General features: G+C 59.6%; 6 protein-coding genes across 6 annotated transcripts; 3 read left to right on the top strand and 3 right to left on the bottom strand.

Annotated features, from left to right (window-relative positions):
• Window positions 1-13: 13 nt before the first annotated feature.
• SDRG_00095 (hypothetical protein) lies at window positions 14-1,506 on the bottom strand (the record flags this gene model as incomplete). The annotated part of the gene is made up of 8 exons (XM_008605558.1): window positions 14-69; window positions 122-243; window positions 294-530; window positions 575-706; window positions 749-933; window positions 980-1,144; window positions 1,187-1,341; window positions 1,386-1,506. The coding sequence occupies 8 exons, from the start codon at window positions 1,504-1,506 to the stop codon at window positions 14-16; spliced, it is 1,173 nt and encodes a 390-aa protein (XP_008603780.1).
• Window positions 1,507-1,793: 287 nt separating this feature from the next.
• SDRG_00094 (hypothetical protein) lies at window positions 1,794-3,953 on the bottom strand. Its single transcript, XM_008605557.1, has 2 exons — window positions 3,095-3,953; window positions 1,794-3,048 (listed from the first exon to the last, which is right to left on the bottom strand). Exons 1-2 carry the CDS (start codon window positions 3,937-3,939, stop codon window positions 1,989-1,991), a joined length of 1,905 nt encoding a protein of 634 aa, XP_008603779.1. The 5' UTR covers window positions 3,940-3,953; the 3' UTR covers window positions 1,794-1,988.
• Window positions 3,954-5,059: 1,106 nt separating this feature from the next.
• Window positions 5,060-9,502, top strand: SDRG_00093 (hypothetical protein). Its single transcript, XM_008605556.1, has 3 exons — window positions 5,060-5,257; window positions 5,305-5,364; window positions 5,416-9,502. The coding sequence occupies exons 1-3, from the start codon at window positions 5,152-5,154 to the stop codon at window positions 9,378-9,380; spliced, it is 4,131 nt and encodes a 1,376-aa protein (XP_008603778.1). The 5' UTR covers window positions 5,060-5,151; the 3' UTR covers window positions 9,381-9,502.
• A 793-nt stretch (window positions 9,503-10,295) lies between these two features.
• On the top strand, window positions 10,296-12,965 carry SDRG_00092 (hypothetical protein). Its single transcript, XM_008605555.1, has 2 exons — window positions 10,296-10,783; window positions 10,836-12,965. The coding sequence occupies exons 1-2, from the start codon at window positions 10,398-10,400 to the stop codon at window positions 12,865-12,867; spliced, it is 2,418 nt and encodes an 805-aa protein (XP_008603777.1). The 5' UTR covers window positions 10,296-10,397; the 3' UTR covers window positions 12,868-12,965.
• A 239-nt stretch (window positions 12,966-13,204) lies between these two features.
• On the top strand, window positions 13,205-14,862 carry SDRG_00091 (hypothetical protein). The gene is made up of 9 exons (XM_008605554.1): window positions 13,205-13,583; window positions 13,630-13,707; window positions 13,751-13,882; window positions 13,928-14,005; window positions 14,058-14,132; window positions 14,187-14,288; window positions 14,339-14,395; window positions 14,450-14,596; window positions 14,647-14,862. The coding sequence occupies exons 1-9, from the start codon at window positions 13,215-13,217 to the stop codon at window positions 14,764-14,766; spliced, it is 1,158 nt and encodes a 385-aa protein (XP_008603776.1). The 5' UTR covers window positions 13,205-13,214; the 3' UTR covers window positions 14,767-14,862.
• A 287-nt stretch (window positions 14,863-15,149) lies between these two features.
• SDRG_00090 (hypothetical protein) lies at window positions 15,150-15,891 on the bottom strand (the record flags this gene model as incomplete). Its single annotated transcript, XM_008605553.1, has 2 exons — window positions 15,150-15,796; window positions 15,862-15,891. 2 exons carry the CDS (start codon window positions 15,889-15,891, stop codon window positions 15,170-15,172), a joined length of 657 nt encoding a protein of 218 aa, XP_008603775.1. The 3' UTR covers window positions 15,150-15,169.
• Window positions 15,892-17,134: the final 1,243 nt, after the last annotated feature.

The raw sequence follows: 17,134 nt of genomic DNA, 5'->3' as shown, positions 1-17,134 counted from the left end.
CTGTCATGTGTCGTTACGCGGACGCGTCCATTAAACTTAAGAGATCGTCGTCGTCGCTGCCCTTCTTGCCTACGTACAGTGTGGTATCTTTCAATGTTTCAATGTTTCAAGGTGGTGGCACCTTCGGCGCGGGCCTTGACGTCGACATCAAAGTCGTCGAGGAGGTGCTTGGTCGAGGCCTTGTGGTCGCTCAGCGCGTCGATAGTGATCATCGTCACGTGCGCGTCATGGCCCTTGCTGTCGCTACACACGAGCGAATGTCAACAACCTTGCCAAGTGGAGACACGGACTACTCGTCGTCGTCGTCGCCCGTGTCGCCGGCAAAGAGCGCGATCTTGAACGGTTTGGCTTCCGTCTCCTTGGCCGAGTTGCCGAGGAGGTCGGCGAGCAGGTTGAGTCCGTCCTGCGCTGTCGCCTTGTACTGCTTGGCCGGCGCGTCGGCCTTGTCGGCGCCGCGTGCGCCCGTGCGCTTGGCATCGGCCGTCATTTCAGCCACCGACTTGAGGTCGGGCTTGGCCGTGGGCGCATACCTACCCCTACTGTCATGTCTCATAGTTTGGCGAGTTGGACGCACAAATTCTCGCCAAATGGGCACAGTGCTGGGTCCCGCGTCAGTATCGGTCCGTCGTCGACTGCGATCGCGCCGACAGCGTTTTGCAAATCAAACATGTCCTTGTCAACCACTTTGCCGCGGTCGTCAAAGTACCTAATATTGTCGATGCGACAACTTGTACACAAATATTACTACCGGACGACGCCGGGAATGTCCCCGCCGGTCGCGACCGGGCCCTTGGCGCGCAGCACAAAGGCGCCGTCGGGGTTCTGGAGGCCGGACTGGAGGAAGAGCGAGACCTTGATGCGCACGTCTTGGAAGAAGCGCGCGAGGTGCTGCTTGAGCAAGAGAAAGTTGGCGTGCGAGAGCGACCCGTACACCTTGCCGCATGGAATACGACCAATACGATTGGGATGTGGAGCCTACCGACGCCGTGAGCACAACTGCGTCTTCGATGAGCGACGTGGCTTCGTCCGCCTTGACGATCGCCTTGATGCTCTGGAGGTGGTTCATGGTCACTTGCACGAGCTGGTCGGCCGACGAGCACGCGAGGAGGTTCGACTTGAACCCCATGCGCATGAGCCCGTACAGCTACTGGCAATTCTACCAATACGCAGTCGATGCGAGAGGTACCTTGTCCATGCTCGACTGGTTGAGGCGCATGATGGACGAGTGCGCGAGCCGGTCAAAGATCTGGCGCGTCGAGAGGTTCGAGTACATGTGGTGCGGCCGGAAGAGCTCCGAGATGAACTTGGTGTTGTACATGGTCTTGACGACGTCGACGAGCACTACGTCACGCGTGTAGTTCCTCTTTCAGCAAATAATACCAGACCTTTAATGCTCTTGTCGTCGGGGATGTTTTGCGCCTTCAAGCGCTGGTCCAGCACGTAGATCATCTCGCCACCCATGTTGATGAGCAGCATCGGCATCGCGAGGAGCGCCCCGGACGTCATCGTAGAGCCAAAAGCCAAAATCCAAAATCCGAGGTCGAAACTCTCGGGGCTTCTAGATCGCACTCCCCCAACCCTTCTCTCAGAGCGCCTAGGAAGGATATAAAACACTGTCCCTTGAATATATATATATATATATATGAACGCGTTTCGGGTTATCTTCATAATTACAGTACGACTTCGCATGAGACTAGCACTCTCCTTCTTCTTCATTTATGCTGCGCAGCCGGCGGCGCGGGGGCTCGTCGGGCTCTTCTGTCGACGCTTTTGGCAAACACTGTCCCTTGTCAGCGATATACTGATATACTAGTCTTATACGGATTAACTTCTTAGTCGACAGTATCCCGTGGTGTGGGGTGGCCGTGTCCAACTCGTGACTATAGCATCACGGCTCCTTCGTCTCTTGCGGCGGATGCTCGCGTGGTGGCTACGTAGGCGTCGTACCGCTCGGCCTCTCGGGCACCCGGCTGCGCCGTCGTCGACGATCAGAGAATGAAACGATCGCAGTCGCCGTCGTCATTGTTGCACGATGGTGTCAAGCACTCCATGTTGCAGTTGGTGTTGCCCAGCAAGCTCTCGTAGCAGCCAACACTACATTGAGGCGGACAAATGGCGTCTCGGGCTTCAAAGATCTGACGCTCGAGCGGCGAGAGCCCCGTGGCATCACGTCGTGCGCCGAGGCGGTCGCAGAGGGGCGTTTCCCGAAGGACGAGCCGGCCAGTGCGCAGCACGTCGACATTGAACTCGGGTGGCAGCGATGCGATCGGGTTGCCTTCCAAATGCAGCGTCTGGTACGGCCCGATGCTCTCTGCGAGCGAGAGAGGGATTTGCGCAATCGAGTTGTTGACAAAGTTGATGAACCCGACGGCCGGTAGATTTGTCGGCAAATCGAGAATGGCATTGTTTTGGAAATTGAGATATGTCATCTGCGGCGCCAGCACCAGCGGCATCTGAACCAAGCTCGCATTGCTCACTTCGAGCATGACGAGCGTCGTAAACGCTGCGGGCAGTGACGCGTTCGCGTAGAGCGACACGTTGCGCAAGAAGACATAGTGTACATTGCCCGAGAGACGTTGCAAGACCATCGGGACCGCCGGCAAGTAGAGATGGCAGAGAAATATGGCAAACAGCGTACGTGGCAGCGCGTCCGGCGAGACGTCCCAGCGCACCGTGTTGGTTCGCTGCAGCGTGATGCTGTAGAGGTTGCGCATGCGGCTCAATGCTCTCGCTGAGAGTGCACTTGGCAAGTCGCACTGCTCCACTTCCAAGTCAAAGAGGTCGGGTAACATCGGCGCCAGATACGTCTCGAGGTCGGTCACGAGAGGCGTCGTTGCGCAGTTGACGCGCAGCATGACACACGTGCATTCCGTCGCAAGCCACGGATACGTCTGGAGGAGGCAGCCGTGTGGGCAGTGCCGGGCCTGTACGGCCGCCGCCGCGATCCCGAGCAAACCGATACCCGTGCCGACCGAGACGAAGGAGTAGAGGTAGCGCCAGCGCCGAGACAGCACCTTGTTGAGCAAGAGCTTTTGGCGTCCGGCGGGCCTATGCAGCACGGTGTCAGCGAGTACGATTGTATCGTTCAGGTTACGTGAGACGCACGCGGCCAGCGTGGGTCATGCTCCGCAGTGAGAGGTAGCAGGTGAAGAAGGGCACAACTTTGGTCACAAAGTCCAGTGGACTGCTCACGACGACGAAGCGCGCGAGCAAGATCGTCGCGTTGAGCCACGCGTGGTTGTCCAAGATACTCGCATCTTTTGCAAAATAGTACGTGGCGATGGCGCGAAAGTTCAAAATCAACGGAATCCCCGACGAAAGTAGAAATGTGAGAATTGCATCGAGGAAGGCGGCGACCCAGCGACGCGTGAACGGGTTGCCACTCGCGAGCAAGAGTGGCAGCGCGATGCAGTTGCAGACGAGCACAAGCGCGTACGCGAGCGATGCTGTCGCGTCTGTGAGCAGCCAGCTCATTCGGTACGCTTGGTAGAGCTGCGCGGGAATCTGCACCACTTGCTTGAGCATGAGCTTGGCTTCGTACTGCGGCCCCAACAAGCCAAAGGTCCCAAAGCGGCTAAAGTGTGTGGTGTACATGCGCCGCACGCAGGCAGTGCAGCCACGGCCCTCGACCGACGCGTCAGGCGTCTCGGGCGCAATGGACGCGTGCGCGCCGCCGCCTCCACAGCACGCACTGAGGATGCCGCAGAGGTGCAAACCTGCGAGGACGAAGGAGACGCCGGCGTTGAGGAGAGGCGCCCAGACACCGACGACGCGGGCTTGGTCGGCCGGGACGAGCAGATAGACGGCGGCAAAGCAGAGCAGAAAGAACATGGAGCTCAGTAGCAGAAGGACCGCGATCCAGCGGATGACGTGGCGCTTCCAGCGGCCAAAGAGATACGACGGTCGCTCCGGGCCGACGCAGAGCAGCTGCGTCGACATAATGCCGATATAAAAAGGGGGAAACGGAACATGTCAAATTTGGTTTATAAAAAGGACTAGCCACGTAGTTGGAGGTGTGATCGACCTTTGCGGAAGTGTCCGACGCGACCAATACCTCCCAGCTACCAAGTGCATACACCCCTACGGAGCTCGAGACGAGAGCACGCTGTGCTAACTTGGAGGGAAGCGGCCTCAACGCGCCAGTATTGGTGTGCCTCCAGGCTCGCTGCAATGCCATTTGAGCGGTTGAGAGTTTGGCCCCAACCGTGCGGCCATCTCGGCAGGGGTCCTTGGACGTCGTCGCTGCTTGACACAAGCGCTAGATGAGCAGGCGTCGAGTATACTCTGGTGCGAAATAGCATGTACAATTTGTACATATTAACCGACTACTAGTCGGAACCGGCTAAGGTCGAAAGGCGGTGGACTTGCCGTTGCGCTGTCGGCCTGCGACGGGCCATGGCCATTTGGTCTCCAATCGCTTTTTCCTGAGAACACACTTTCGACTAAACAGGTTGCGACTAAATGGGTTTTTCCCACGTCGGGTCAGCGCAACGATGGTGGCACGCGTGCAGATCGCCAGCACACGAATACTAGGAGGTCGATAGGCCGTGGGAGGTTGCTCTTGGTCGCCAACGTTGGCAAGACGGCGCACAGCAGCGACAGGACGTTCTTGCGACTGAAATCGTTACAGGCGCCGGTTTCAAGTGCGCGCACCTGAGCTTCGACGATATATCGAGCCAGCTGTACCTCGTGTTTTATAAGGAAGACGTCTCGTCTTGTGCGTACCGTGGTCTTTGGAGTCCATTGCAGATCGAGGTACGTTGTCGCACTGTCAGCGCGCAGGAGGCACCAATTGGACACTGCCAGCAAGGACGATGAACTTGAGATTCGGAACCTAGAAAAGTTTCTCCCAAGCCGTTTCATGGGACATTGGGACAAACCTCTTAGTCGAGTGTCGACGGGTTTAGTCGCCGGCTCGCCAGCCAATCAGAATCGTCGCCGCAAGGCATGGCGTGAGTGGAAACCTGTGTCAATCGATAGTCTGTAGCATCCGATACATCTCAAATATCCAATATCAGAGGTTTTCGACCTGCTGGGCAGGACATATCAACTTTGGGAGGCGATAGAAGCCCTTTGAACTTACAGCGCGGACCGGTGGCGACGACAACCGGGACGCGGCCACGGACTCGACGATCGACGGACGACGACAAGATGGAAGGGAAGCAATTGCAGAGCGCAATACTCAAGTACCGCAACCTCAATGACAGGAAGTCGGCGCCGGCAGCCGCGGACGGCGGGCAGGCCGCAGCAGCATCGGGTACGTCGTGGCCGGCGAGGCGAGAGACCGCTCATGGCCGGCCGTAGCGGCCAAGAAGCGCCGACCGTTCACGTACACAGACCACTCGGACACGATTGCGCAGCTGCGTACGACCATCTCTCGTTGCTACCTCGTTTCCCATCGATTGCCTGTACTAGTGTCGGGCAGCACGGCCGCAAGCGCCAGCAACAACAAACTCAACAGCGTGTACCCGACCTCGACGCTCTTGCGGTCGACGGCCGCAGCCGCGAGCTACAACGCGTCCACGATGGCGTCGACCGACGGCTTCCAGTACGAAGAGGCGTTCCAGCGTGGCATGAAGCTCGTCGAGAAGAAGGACTACAAGCGCGCGCTCTCGGAATTTACCGAGGCCATCAACGTCGCGCCGACCAAGCTCAAGGCGTACGTGCAGCGCGCCATGTGCTACATGAAGGCGCAGCGCTACGAACCCGCGATCGACGACTACTCGACGCTCATCGCGCACACGCCGGGCGACAGCGACATGTTCTCGAAGCGCGCGTTTGCATACGAGTGCCACAACAAGCTCCAGGCTGCGATCGACGACTACACCAAGGCCATCGAGATCTCGGGCGTGCCGGCCAAGATCAAGGACGCCAAGCTCGCACGCGGCAAGGCGTATGCAAAGCTCGGGCACCTCACGCACGCGCTCGAGGACTTTGGCGGTGTCATCGAGATGGACCCGCGCAGCGACGACGGGTACCGCCAGCGCGGCCTTGTCTACAGTCGTCTCGGCAAGTTTGACTTGGCCTTGGCCGACTACGACCGCGTCGTTGAGCTCGAGGCGCGCCAGCTCACGCATGTGAAGCTCGAGTCGCTGCTCCAGCGCGCTGAGACGCTCATGCAGCTCGTCGAGAACGAGGAGAATGGCTTTCTTTTGCATCAGATGGAGGACTCGGCGCTCCTCTCGGCCGAGAACGGCCACGACCGCGCTGTGCGCCATACGTCGCGCACGATCAGCCTCGGTATGGACGAAGCCTACTTGACGCCGTGCGAGTCGGACGACGCGCGGGCGTTTGCGCTCAAGGCCATTGACGACTTTACTGCCGCCCTCGACCAAGAGCCCGAGAGCGTGCCTGTGCTCGCTGCGCGCGGCGAGGCCTACATCCGCGCCGGTGCGCTCACAAAAGCGCTTGCCGACTTTGACGCGGCGCTGTTGATCGACGCCAAGGACCATCGGCTGCTGCTCTCCCGCGCCGTCGTGCTGCAGCACCAAGACGACGCGGCCCGACCCGGCCAGATCTCGAAACTCGCGCTCCATCTCTTGGCGCAGGTCATTGCGTCGGCGCCGCCACTGATGGCGGCGCAAGGCCTCTTTCGCCGAGCCCGACTGTACCTCGAGCACGACCAGCCCAAGAAGGCGGCCGACGACCTCGGCAAGATCGTCGAGCTGTTTCCCAAAGTGCTGAATGACGAACGCGACTCGGGCGCCGACTACCTCCCGGACGAGCAAGTCAAGCCGCACTGCTTGGTGGGCGGTGCGGCGACCAAAGATGCCAAGTCGCCCGTGCGCATTGCGCTGCAAGCTCTCTTGAGCCGCGCCCGCGTGCACATGCAGCTCCACATGTATGCGTGCGCCGCCAAGGACTACAAGGCGATCCTCGCTGTCTCGCCGGGTCATCTGGATGCGCAGGTCGAAGAGCAGCAAGCGCGCGACCTGGACGAGAAGCACAAGGTCGAAGAGTCCAACCGCGCGGTCAAGTGGCTCTTGGAGCACGGTGACGCCGCCAGCGAAGTGACCAAGAAGGCTGCGAAGAAGAAGAAGAAGAAGGCAGCCAAAGCCCCGAGTACCGAGTCGCCGAGCAAACCGACCAAGCCGTCGTCGACAACGGTCCGGCCGCCCGCGATCCTTGTCAAGGACGCGGTGACCACGGACGACGACGACGACGAGAGCGGCGACAATGCCCGTCCACCCTCGTCGGACGACGATACCAAGCCCGAGGCGAGTATACCACCGCCGGTGCTGCAAAAGATCTCGCCCACCGGTAGTCTCGGCCATCGAAGTAGCACGCCATCGAGCCGCATGGTCATGTACACGCGCGACGAAGCCTGCGAGAGCCTCTACGAGATGGAGGCGCCGGTGGAGCGCGTTGTGCCACCCCGACCGACCTTTCACTTTTCACTCACGGACGACTTGCCGAAAGATGACGAGACGACGCAAGCCAAGAGCTCGGACGACGAGACGACAACAAGGAGTGCTCCAGCCAAGGACAAGAGCGGCGACAGCACGCCCGCGGCGTCGCCCGTCGTCCTCGTCGACGACAAGTACCTCAAGAAGCGGCGAAAACAGCTCGAGAAGCTCCGCGCCGACCTGCTCGACGTCTGCGAACGAAGAGAGCGCGACTTGATTGTCGATGCGCTGGACCGCGCGACGCGCAAGCAAATGCTCGACCAGCTCCAGGACGAGTGCCAGCGGGCGCGCGACGTCCTCGAAGAGCTTCAGCTCGCAGTCGACGCGACACCCGCGCCGTCGCCGCAGCGCACGACGCCCACCACGTCGTCGGACGCAAGTCCGGTGCGATTACCGTCCTCGAGTCCGCCCCGCGACCGGTCGCCCAGCAAGCCACATGCCAATGGCGTCCCGCCACCGATCAAAACGACCGCGTCACCGCCCCGCCCGATCGCGTCGTCGTCGCCCGCGCGGCCGCCACGGCAAGCCGAGTCGCCGGACGAGATGGCGCGCCTCCGATACCAAATCGACATGCTCCAGCGTGCGCTGAGTGAGAAGCAGCACGAGGTCGACCAGCTCAAGCGGCACACGGCGCTTCTCCCGCCTGTCTCGTCGCCACTGCCACTCTCATCGCTCTCCCCCAAGCTGCATGGCATGGAGCGGTGCATGCGGCCGTTGGCACCCGCCGCATTTGCGTGCCCCGCGATGCGCCAAGCCGACCATATGGTCGAGCTCTTTGGCCCGACCGTCGACTCGGAGCGCGTGCGCACCAAGCTCATGCGTGCGCTCGCAGCTGTCCTCGAGCCCGTGGCGTCTGTCGCCACGTTTTACCCGTCGGGGTCGTACCCGCTCAAGACGTACCTTCCAGACTCGGACATTGACGTGTGTCTCGTGCTAGCGGACGAGGCAGCGAGTATGACGTGGCACGCGGACGTGACGCAAGCGCTTCTGGCGGCCGCCACGTCGGACCAAAAGGTCGAGTGTACTGTCCGCAACGTGACGTTTGTGAACGCTGAAGTCCGCGTCGTCAAGTGCACGATCGACAACGTCTCGATCGATGTGACGGCCAACCGGTTTGGCGCCCTCGGTGCGGTCTCGCTCCTCCACGAGATGGACGTGCGCGTCGGCCAGCATCATCTCTTCAAGCGCAGTCTGATCCTGATCAAGACGTGGTGCATGTACGACAGCTCGCGCTTCATTGCGCTCAGTGCGTCGGCGTCGGGTCGGAGCAACATCCTCGGCGCGGTCGCCGGCGCGCTCTCGACGTTTGCGCTCAACACGATGGTGCTCTGCCTCTTCAACCTCTTTGGGAAGCGCATCTGCCACCCGCTGCAAGCGCTCATTGAGTTTTTTCATTTTTACGCTGACTTTGACTGGACGTACCATGCCGTGAGCATGCTCGGGCCCGTCCCGATCGCGTCGCTCAACGCCGGGTGGCGCCCGAGCGTCCGGTCGTCCGACGTGGTCATGGACGAGGTTGCTGTCGACGCGTTCAAGGCCAGCATCGAGACGGTCCATGGCGGCGTCCGGCCGTCGCTGCCATTCCAAGTGCGCGCGTGCAACGTGGTCGACCCGCTCAACGAGTGCAACAACGTGGCGCGGAGTGTGACTGCCGACAAGCTCGCAGAGATGAAGCACGCGCTGCAGCACGGCCGGCAGACGCTCGTGCAAATCTTTTACGATGCATGGCACTTGGCGTCGAGCGCCAAGAAGGACGAGGTGCACGCCGAAGACATCATTGCGGCGCTCGACCCGCGCTCGCTCGACAGCTTCTTTCTCAACGGGTGGCAGACGTACGGCAGCGGGTACCGCCCGGATCTGCTCGTGCACCCGCGCCAAGTGTGGCACCCGCCAGCGATGAGCCCGTTTGGCGACGGCAACGTCGCCATCGATGTGCTTGCGTCGCAAGTGGCTAATTTGCGTCAGTTAGCATAACATTATAAGACACGGGACTCTCGTGTTTCGTGCATTCCTGTGCATGCACAGTCGGCGAGGATCGCCTTGCTGGGGGCATTCTTCTAGACATACTAGAACGGGCATTTGCGAAGCTGAGACTTGGTCATTTTGTGATTTTGAGAGTTTGTGATTTTGAGAGTTTGTGATTTTGTGATTTTGAGATTTTGAGAGTTTGAGAGTTTGAGAGTTTGAGATTGCCGTTTCAAGTCGCCTTTCAACATCCTTTATTGCTTAATACCGAGCGAGATTTAGGGAAATTTAATGCCTAATGTGGTAGAGGGCTGGGGGTAGGGCGACGACGGGACTCGAACTGGTGGTCCGTCGCGTGGCAGTTGCTACAACCCGCCGACACCCTCGGCCGATCTTTGCATTTCAAACCGGTCCTCGAAGTTCGAAGCTGGTCGTAGCCAATCGCAAGCGTCCCCGCGTAGAGTGCAAAAGGTCAGTTGATGGCCGGATCGGCTTCAACGCTTTGGCAGCAGCGTGCGGTCACTGGTGTCCTAGGTCGTAGAGGCTGTCGCAAGGTGGTGCACGAGTGTACGGTACGAGGTGCTTCTTTCGCAGCTGCCAAGTCGCGCGTTCGTTGCAGTGACGCTGCATGTGGTGGTGGTGGCTTCTTCTCGCAGGGCGAAACCAAAGCCTGCAATGTGTAGCCGCGGGCAGCCTCTTCACGGTACTCGTAGCAAGGCGATTGCACGGCCTTGAGAGAGCGAGCAAGCGGCTGTTCGCGACGGCGCCGTCGTCGCAGCAACTACTAAATTACATGTTTGCCTGATGTCGCACTGACGGTGCAGGCGTGCTGCGACCGTCGCTCCACTGAGCCTCATGCAGCGGAATGCACATGCTGGAAAGCGCTCAATGAGGTCGCAACAGTGTCTTGTAAGGACGAGAAGAGTGTGGTTGGATTGTCGGCGATTTCCGGCCATTATCTGACCCGTTATCGGTGCATCAAGAGTCCATTTCCCAGTGCAAAGTCGACCGACCGACCGACCGAGCATGGGCCGCGCGTGCTCGCTGACCGAGTGGGCCCACTTTGTCAAGACGAGCCACAAGGCCAACCTCTCGTACTGGTGGGTTTACTGCCGCCACTGCGTCATCGCGGCCATTACGTCGTCGTCGCCGCCGGGCAGAAACATTGCCAGCATCAACACGCCCGACGCGCTGCAGGCGTTCATTGGCACGCTGCCGCCGCCGACCGCAGCATCGACGACCGAGCCGCGCCCGCTCGTCGGCCGGCGCTCGGTCATGAAGGCCCACCTCGCGCAATGCCTTCATGCGTCGGCGATCCCGCCCAACCCGATCATCAAGCGGCGCGCCGGCAAGCGCGGTGTGCACTGCGCGATCGCCGAGTGGGCCCACTTTGATCGGCTCGAGCAAGACGGGTGCGATCTCGTTGTGTGAAGTATACAAGTTGTCTGATAGTGTGGCGACTAGGTACATTGGCAACAGCAACTACTTTCCAGTGCGCTGCAAGCACTGCGTGGCAGCGCATGGCAGCGGTCGCCGGCCGACGCCGCCCGAGGTATTCGCAGGCCGCAAAGAGAGCATGCGCAGCCACTTGGCGCGTTGCTCCTTCTTCACGGGCAAGCTCCCGGCCAAGCGCACAAAGGACGCATCCAAGCTCGCGCTCAACGAGTGGCAGTTCTTCATCCAGCTCGAGCGCCAGCCCAACACGTACTACCACTACGCCAAGTGCAAGTTTTGCACCGACGCGTACGAGGCTGCGCGCGCCAACGGGCGCGAGATGCTGCCGCCCAAGGTCATTCTCGGGCGCAAGCACAACATGCAGACGCACCTCGCCAACTGCGAACACATTCTCAACCACGAGGCGGTGTTGGATGATATTGTCATGTCGAGCGACGACAATAATGACAACGACGACGACGACGACAGCATCGACCGCCCGATGCCGTTTCCCAGCGCCGAGACGCCGCGGTTGCAGGCGCTCGCGACGTCGGCGACCGCATCGCCGCTCGCGCGCCTCTTGCATCTGCCGGTCGACAAGCCGTCGCCGCTCACATCCAACGCGAGTCTCTCCCGAGTGAGCTCGATCGAGAGCAACGGCGGTCGGCCCGGCGCAAGCAGTGAGCTGGACACGGTCGACGCCGTCGTGGCGTTCACGCTTGAACACAATCTACCGTTCACGTGGGTCGAGTCCCAAGCGATGCAAGTGCTTTGCCCGCACCTCCCGACGACGGCCGAGCTCGCGGGCCCGATCCTCCGGCGGCTGCTGCAGTCGTGCGAGGCAACGCTTCTCACGCGTTGGCGTGAGATGCACCAAGGCGGCGGCTGGACGCTCGTCGTACACTTGCTCGACGAAAGCGAGTCGACGGCGACATTGGTCGCGTGGGTCGTGCACCCCAACGGCCTCGTCCTTCCGTCCATGTTGGATGCGTCGTTGACGTTGACGTGTCCGCTGCCATTGCTGCCGCAAACCCTCCAGCGGCATCTCGCGCAGTGCGAGCGGCAGCAGCTCCACGTCGTCGCGGTCGCGCTCCCGCCGTCCGCTGCCTGCTTTGGCCACCTGCCCGCGCAGTTGCCGCATGTCTTGTTTGTGACGTCGCCACGAAGCGTGGTGCGCCGCCTGCTGCATGGCGTGCTCGCGGACGAGGCCGTCTTCTTTGCGCTCAAGCGGCTCTGCCTCTTGCGATCGCTGCCCGCCCACCTCTCGGAAGTCTCGTCCTGGCTGCACCAGACGCTCCAGAGCCACTTTGTCGATATGGACACCCGCATCGTGCTTGAAGCCACCGCGCCGCTCTTCTTGCATCTGAGCCGTCTTCCGCGCGCGCTCTCGCTGGCAGCCACGCTGCATTTGTTTGGCCAGCTCTACAGCGCGGTGCGGCGACTGCCGTTAGCGCTCGATCGGCTACAACAAGCGCTGCTCGAACACCTCGAGCTCAGCTGGAGTGCGGTCGAGCAGCCGGTGTACGTTCTTGCGTACGCACTGCACCCGCACTACCGCGACAGCGCGCTACGGAAGACGCGAAGTGTGTTCAAGTGGAGTGCGCTCTGTGACGTGGCGTGCTACTACTATGAGCGCTGGTTCCGGACAAGACCGACGACGCTTCGCGGCGACGTCATGGCGTTTGCCCATGTAACGCAGCAGATTTACGCACCGAGCGTCCTCGCTGAGTTTCCGAGCGCGAGCGACTATGTACTGTACCTGATGGATCACGCGCCCGAGCTGGCAGCGCTCATGGATCGGCTGCACGCGACAACGACAAGCTTCGAGTTTGACCCGATTGAGCGACGTGATGACAGCGCAGACGTGCTCCAAAGCGTCCAGTACATTGCCTACTGCCAGTCGCGCCCAGCAAGACCGACAGAGTCGGACCTCATGCCGGACGCACGGCTCGTGCAGTGGCGATCGCGTGTGGCAGCGAACGCTGCGCAGTGCGGTACGTACTCGACCGAGGACGCGCAGCGCACAACCAAGATATCACTCCACGAGCTCTTTGAGAGCTAGCGCTTGTAGCTAGTCGACGACCACGATCGCAGTGGTCGTTGTTACTTGTACTTGTAATAACATATTGTCGGCCGCGTGCAGCTGCCGTTCGACCGTTGTCGATCGTTTGGGCTAGGGTCCATCGCTTGGATTAGCCAACGAGAACGGTGTATAAACACGAAATAGACTGTTGCTAATATATACAGGTATCGACTTCTAGTCTTTTATAGTACAATATTGTCTGTAGCTGGAGACGCAATGAGACTGGTCGAGCGCGGCAACGGCAAAAGCCGACAGCTCGTCCTCGCCAGCTGCGACATGCCGCCGTTATCCGGATGATTGGCGCATTCCTCGACTTGCACGAACCAATGAACCGATCCGCCGAGGTCGCGGCCTTCCAGAAGCTCGTTCCTGCCGCCGACATTGAGACGTGCACGCACGAGCAGCTCCAGGCGTCGCTGCAGTACACGCGCCAGCGCAAGCTGCGATTGCGCCTGCGCTTCCCGGCCGAGTACCCCCGTAGTGAGCTTTTGATTGAGATTCTGAGCACGTCGCTGCCCGACGTCGCACTGCGCCGCCTCACCAAGTTTGCCGACGCCAAAGCCAAAGAGCTCAGCAAAGACGGCTTGCCGCAGGTGCAGGCCATTGTCGAGTTCGTCCAGTCGTCGCTCAGCGAGAACAAGCTCCTTTATGCGTTCGACGAGGTGCGCCAGCTCCGCCTCCTCGCCGACGCCAACGTAAGGCCATCGAGAACGTGGTCCAGTCGCCAAGCAGGTGGTCTAGGGCGGCGAAGTGAAACTCGTCAACGAGCGGGCGGGGCGCATCAAGGTGCTACTGCGTCAAGGCCCGTATTTTTTCCAGGTGCGCAAGAGCCTCCCACGGGCTGCGTCACAACGACGGTTAGGTCAACGTCAAGATCGACGACCACTACCCCGACTCGACGATTCGCGTGGCGTGCGACGAGTCCAACTTGCCGCCCAATGTCGTGGACATTATTGTCAAGCGAGCCAACGAAATGGCCCGGCGCATTACCCTCGTGCGCAAGTCGGTGTCTCGTTGTTTCTTGCATACCTTTTTCTAGGGCTACACGGCCGACCAGGCGCTATATGCCTCCAACCCGCTCAAGAAGCCACTGAGCCTCCTCGCGCCGCCCGAGCCCGTACAGCGTCGACCGCATCGCGCGCCAAGGATTTATATAGTGCATCATATAGACAAAGAAGGCAGCGCCAGGGTTGAAAAAGTTTGGCAAGGCCGCCAAAGCTGCTCCGGTGCCCATCGTCATCAAGGTCGCCTTCTATTATCAAGTTGATAGAACCGGTGCCATGTTCTCGGTACTGTAGGAAGCGCACAAGGACAAGATTGCACCGCTGTATTACGCTGCCGACGGCGGCCTCTTGCATCAGTCGCCGCTCGATGAAGCCGTCAAGAGCATTCTACCCGTGGTACGTCCCTGCACGGCGAACACGATATCCTGTTGAACGCGGCGGGTCAGGTCAAGACCTATCTCTACGAGACCATGCTCAAGTCCCTCCCGTCCACGACGTGTCCGGTGCGCGCTTTTCTGTCTGCGTAGACGGTGCATTTCTTACAAATGGGCGTGTAGGAGTGCGCGCAGTTGGTACTGCCGACCAATCCGACGACAGCACTCGACGCCAACGCCGTGCCGCTGCAGGCGTACTGCGGCCACTGGTTCCACACCGAGTGCCTCGGCAAGAAGCTCCAGTCGCCGCCGTTCGCGCACCCGTGTGTGGTATTGCGCATCGTGCAAAAACGCGTTCTCATTCTCGTGCTGGTCGCTAGGCGTGCCACGTCATCTTGCACCACCCCCGGTGGCCGTCGGACCTCGCCGAGCTCTCGACACGCTACGAGCGAGAGCAGCGCCTCGCGCGCGAAATCGCCGAGATCGCCGACATGTTTTAAGCGCTTCGAAAGTCCTACGCGCTTCCTTTTCTCGCATGAACGTACGCTTGCTGGACCACATAGCCGCGTTGATGGCCCCGACGTACGTCGCTGTTGTACTCTTCTCCCTGTTGAGTTGTCAAACGACTGAGTTACGGACGAGCAACGAAACATATGGCCTCCGTTCTTGGATCCCATTTCGAAACTGCATCTTTCGTGGGTGGGTGTATTGGACGGTGCTGCGATTCACTCCTAGAGTCGACTTCTTTACTACGCCTCTCGTCGATCGGGTCGACGTCGAGGACAGTATGTACTTACTGGAACGAGACCCCGTGGGCGTAAACCCCGACTTCACTTCTCAGCTCCACCAAGGCGGAAGGATACGAATACAGCAACAAATGGCTCGGGTTGTTAATTAACTGTGCTATGTAACAGCTAGCGTAGCTAGAGTCTGGGACGCACGTGTGGAGTGCATCGCGAGGGCCGTTGCCAGCGTCGCGTCAACAGCGTCCAAACCAATTGCAGCGTGCAGCATCGCGACAATCGCGGCCTTGTCCGACGCCACCGACGCTGTGCTGCGCCTCATCGAGATGGTTCGAGCGTACGTTGCAAAAGCATCCGGGTGGGCGCGCACCGCGGCGACTTGGTGCGACGGCAGCGCGACATGGATGCTGGCATGTGTCGACACGGCCGTGTAGAGCTCTAAAAGGCACCACGCCCGCTTCAAGATAACGGGGCGGCGCCACTCGGTCACCACGAGCACGAGATGCCCGATCGCCGGCATCGAGCGCTGAAACCGGGTGGCCCAAAACGCAAATGGTGCAGCTTGCGCGTGTTGGTTATTGACAAAGAGGCAAAACCAAAAGGACGCGGGTGACGACAGACTCGCTTGGAAGACGGAGAGCGCGTCGACGACTTCGAGGAAGAGGTAGTGCCACGTGTGGCTCACATACCAATTCGCGGGCTGCACGAACGGCGTGTGCGACAGAAGCTCGGCGTACGAGACGTGCGTGGATGACGTGGCCGGTCGGATGAAGCGATTGCAGACGTCCTGGGTCGTGAGGCCGTGAATGCATCGCGGCCGCCATGAGCTGTGATAAAGTCGACAAAGAAGACCAGCGTGACGCCGTGGGGAGGGTTCGACATGCGAATTTTGAAATAAAAATATTGGTCGACGACGCAGCATCGGTACTTGCTCTCAGATGCGACGATGAGTTGTCGTTGGCAGTGTCGTGTGCTTACTTGCAGTACAGCATACTTTGTTCTACGTCCTGGTGGGAGGTTGCATTCCAGGGGGGGGCACCACGACCAAGAAGAGAAGCGATGAACCGCATTGATGACTTGTCGCTTCACCAACGCTTTCCGTGGGTGCTCGCGCATTCGTTGAATAGAATCGGAGCGTATCGACCATCCAAAAGTGATAGATGGAAACATCTGACTTAAAGTCCTTTTTTGAACGTAAAATGTCCTAATTCAAGCACTGGAACAATCAAAACAGGACATTTCTGGCCACTTCCAGCCGCTCGTTCTCGACGGCCATTTGCAATTTTCCATGAACGAGCTCGAAAGGTGTACATAATACCGGTACCGCTCGAGATGACTCGACAATGTCGTACAATGCTTCACCGAAAAATATATACTAGTACTAACATTAGATAAATGTGCACAAAAAACAAACCGATTGCCATCTGACATCGCCCAGAGCAAGCGTTGCCTTTCTCATAAAGTCGAGTCCAATAGATTGACAAGTCGTCGCGTATATAGCAATCGCTTCAGCCCCTCGAGCATAGCTTGGTACTACAATGAGCGATTGGTGCATGACATTTCTACTGGTCGCGAGATCGTGGCGAGGGTCCTTCCAGGTCATGATTGGGGCCGCGATGCCATTTCATCGGGCGAATATAACGCTCAGATATAATTCTTTTCAGCAAAGAAGGTTAGTCATGCCTCCAAGTGTCGTACTAACGTTAATACGATCCTGTAGAGTCCGTTGGGTCGTGGCCGTCTCTGTCATGGTTCTCGAGCGGATCCAAAAGAAGCTTGACAAGCTGATTGGCGCGCACGAGAGCGGCTCCCGCCCTGGACCAAGCACGTCGTATGTCGTATGGTCGCACAAGGGGCGCCCAGATCCGCCAGTATGAAGAGCAGTTCACGATGCTGGGAATCGACTTCTCCCGCGCGTTCGACACGATCGACCGCGGTATCCTCGACGATGAAGAAGTGCGCCCGCTACTTGGGACCACGACGCTCCAGTTGCGGATATACGACAAGTCGCACAGCCCTTTTGAGACCAACATAGGCATGCCACAAGGCGACTCGTTGTCGCCGGTGCAGTTTATTGTATGCATCGACGCCACACTCAAGAATTTCGGGCAGACGCTCAGCGAGG

This window comes from Saprolegnia diclina, assembly GCF_000281045.1.
Source record: "Saprolegnia diclina VS20 unplaced genomic scaffold supercont1.1, whole genome shotgun sequence".
Taxonomy (NCBI): Eukaryota; Oomycota; class Saprolegniomycetes; order Saprolegniales; family Saprolegniaceae; genus Saprolegnia; species Saprolegnia diclina.
The sequence above is the reverse complement of the archived record's forward strand: the minus strand, read 5'-3'. Positions and strand labels throughout refer to the sequence as shown.